This window comes from Chenopodium quinoa, unplaced genomic scaffold, assembly GCF_001683475.1.
Source record: "Chenopodium quinoa cultivar QQ74 unplaced genomic scaffold, ASM168347v1, whole genome shotgun sequence".
In the NCBI taxonomy this organism is placed as follows: domain Eukaryota; kingdom Viridiplantae; phylum Streptophyta; class Magnoliopsida; order Caryophyllales; family Amaranthaceae; genus Chenopodium; species Chenopodium quinoa.
The window spans coordinates 583,589-586,678 of NW_018743987.1; the positions used below are offsets into that span (position 1 = coordinate 583,589).

General features: G+C 33.6%; 1 protein-coding gene across 1 annotated transcript; it reads right to left on the minus strand.

The window, feature by feature from the left end:
• Positions 1 to 1,019: 1,019 nt before the first annotated feature.
• LOC110690157 lies at positions 1,020 to 1,997 on the minus strand. Its single transcript, XM_021866986.1, has 2 exons — positions 1,748 to 1,997; positions 1,020 to 1,297 (listed from the first exon to the last, which is right to left on the minus strand). The coding sequence occupies exons 1-2, from the start codon at positions 1,995 to 1,997 to the stop codon at positions 1,020 to 1,022; spliced, it is 528 nt and encodes a 175-aa protein (XP_021722678.1).
• Between the last annotated feature and the right edge of the window lie 1,093 nt (positions 1,998 to 3,090).

Below are 3,090 nucleotides of genomic sequence, written 5' to 3' on the forward strand. Positions count from 1 at the left end.
ACTTCATAACCATATGTAGAAACCGTTTCAAAATAAATTAAAAGGTCTAACAAAAACTAGCCAACCTCAAAACATCATAAAGGGTCTAACAAATACCAGCCAACCTCAGGACATCATAACATACTACATTCTTAACACTTGTTGAAGGAAATGGTTCTGGAGCCATTAAAGAAAATACTGCTACATCTTGCCTTTTTTAGCCTGTAATAGAGCTATATACAGTTGACCATATATGAAAAACAAGGCCGTGGAAAATTGATTGATACTCGACTCAATGTTTTCCCTTGAGATTTATTAATTGTCATGGCAAAACTCAATTTCAAAAAAAAAATTATTTCCTTTCAAATTGAAATGGGTACCTAGTTGAAGCTGAAGGGCATAACCTAATGTGTGGTATGAAAACTTGATTACCTTTATAATGTCGAACAGTAATCACACATAGAATAACATTTGGAAAAAATCCTACACATATGAGCCATGTACCATTGCATAGACCAGCTGAAGGCAGTAAATAGCGTAGCAATATTACTGGGCAATTTTTTTTAAGAACAATTTCATGAGGACTTAGTCCATCAGGACATAGTTTATTCAAGAATTCTGTAGGATAGACATCGCATGCATCACTCAAAATCATATCAAAACTCTTATAAATTAGAGGATCACCTGTAATTGATTTATAAGAGAACTGTTGATGGAATCAACACTTCTTTCAGTGAAAAAGCTGGTTTAGAAGACTCCTTGATTAAATTCCGAAAACACTGTTGTTGTTATTTCTGATATAGGATTCTGAGCAGTTGTAAATTATTTTGATATATTACCTGGTAGGCTTACACATGCATTTTTAGTTTGTTGTAATTGACCATTTCCTAGTGCAAGCAAAAAGGAACAGAATTCTGAATCTTCTTTAGCTCTTTGATTCTGTGTTACTTGAATTTTATAAGCTGAGGCCATATATACGAAGTAACTATGCAAGCCTGCACAACTTCATTTTGATTCTTAAGAGAAACAACTGGCAATACCTAACAAAAATCTCCTCCAAGAACACCCAGCTTCCCACCAAACAAATCTTTATTCTCACATATGTATTGCAACATCAGATCTAAAGATTCCAAATTGCTTTTATTTTCCATAGAAGCTTCGTCCCAAATGATCAATGTAGTTTCTTTAATAAGTGCAGCTAAACTGCGATGCTTAGGTACATCGCAGGCCAATGAACTCTCTATATCAACTGGTATCTTAAATCGTAAATGAGTAGTTCTTCTAGAAGGAATATTAGCTGCTGCAATACCAGATGTGGCTGTTGGTAAGACAATTTTTTTCATCAATCAAATTTGCGCATATAAAGCATTGTACAGTAAAGTCTTCCTTGTACCACTAGGTCTATCAATGAAAAAAGCACAAGATTTTCTTAACTGAACATGTTCCATTATATATGAAAAGGCATACGACTGTTCGAGCAGTTAGTTGACTGATACAATCAATACAAGATTAAGGGATTAGTGCATCTAAAGCATCAATGATATCTTTAGTTCGTTGGAATTCATCGTCTTCACTTAAACACAAAGCACTAAGACCCACATTGCTCAATGATTTTCCCATTGCCTCTAAAAACTGTTCTACTGCTCTGATTGTGAGTTATTTAGCCCTTTCACCATTTTTTGGGTGCTGTCTTTGAAATCTTCAAATAATAAGGAAAGTATTTATAACATAAAGCCAAAGGGTCTTTTTGTTGACAAAATATCAGTACAGTTGCAAAAAGGCATCGTAATGAACACAGGTAACTGAGATTCTTTTGCTTCTGACATACATAAATCATCTATATCATCGTCTTCAACTAATCCTAATTTCAAATTAGCTTCTTGGAATGTATCGCACACATGAACATTCACAGTTCGTAGGTACTCAAATGAAGTTGGACTTTGCACATTAATTAACAACAACCTCAGGAAAAACCTCTCTCCTTCAGCAGGATAAACAAATGCTAGTCTTCCAACCATCATTGTGTGTTTCTTTCTCTGAACCCACTTATTAGCAGATGCATCCCATTGGTAATGTTCAGAAAATTAACCATATAAATGCCCTGTTCCACCTAGGTAAACAAATAGTAGGTACAAAGAATTAGAAACTTCAGAAATCATTGTAGATAAAGGAACCTGTAAAACAATACGACAAGGATTTTATATAATTATATGTCACCAAATAGTGTGTGTGAAGCTAAACTATGGCAAAGGCAATGCTACGAAGAAGTGTTAAAACAAAACAAAAATTTGGTAACATAAAAAACAAAGAATATCAAATGAACAACTGTGAGATATTGGCAATTCAGAGCAGAAGAGTGATCAAAGAAGTTCAACTTGATAAATTAATGATAGTGCAAATGAACAAATAGATAAAATCTTTTATAACTCACATTCAAACTAACTTACTAATCAACAAATACATCTAAGCACAAATACACATGCATATTTCATCAAAAAGCACACAACATATGAAATTTAGAAACTTAACAATAGTATTTAGAGTAAACACATACAATAAGGGTCTTGGTTTCTTAACTGAGGCATATATTTGCAATGAACATTGGGCTTTTGCATGGAATTTTGCCTACAATAAAGTAACCTAATTAATGAAATAATAAGCAGATAAGCTATTTCAAATATTCCAAATATATGAACTCATAAATCACAGTATGCATTCATAAAATAACTTGACCAGGTTGAATGACTAAAATACTTTAATTCAAAAAAAGAAGATTCAATGAACAATACAAATTTCCAAGATGCTTAAATAATTTGAAGATTTTATATGAATAACATGCAAAAGTGACAAGTGTAATGTGTATATATTATGTCATACCTGCTACAGCAGCATTAGCTGCAAAGAATTCAGTTAACGGAGTTCTACTCTACTTACCATCAGAAACAACAGCACGGAGCCGTTCATGTGGTCTGAGCTGAACGGTTTGCATATTTGGCAAATGAAATGGAAATGGAAGTACCGGTGGACAAAGCTAAAAATCCTCCACGTAGCTTCACAAGGGGATACCCAACGGCCTGATTGATACTCCTTAATTTCATCAACCACAACATC

Bases quoted from the DNA above. Each gene is read 5' to 3' on its own strand.
- LOC110690157 (XM_021866986.1), bottom strand. From the start codon at position 1,997: ATGGTTGGAAGACTAGCATTTGTTTATCCTGCTGAAGGAGAGAGGTTT. The intron at 1,298-1,747 runs GTACTGATATTT...TCTTACCAACAG, and splicing joins TACGATGCCTTTTTGCAACT to CCACATCTGGTATTGCAGCA.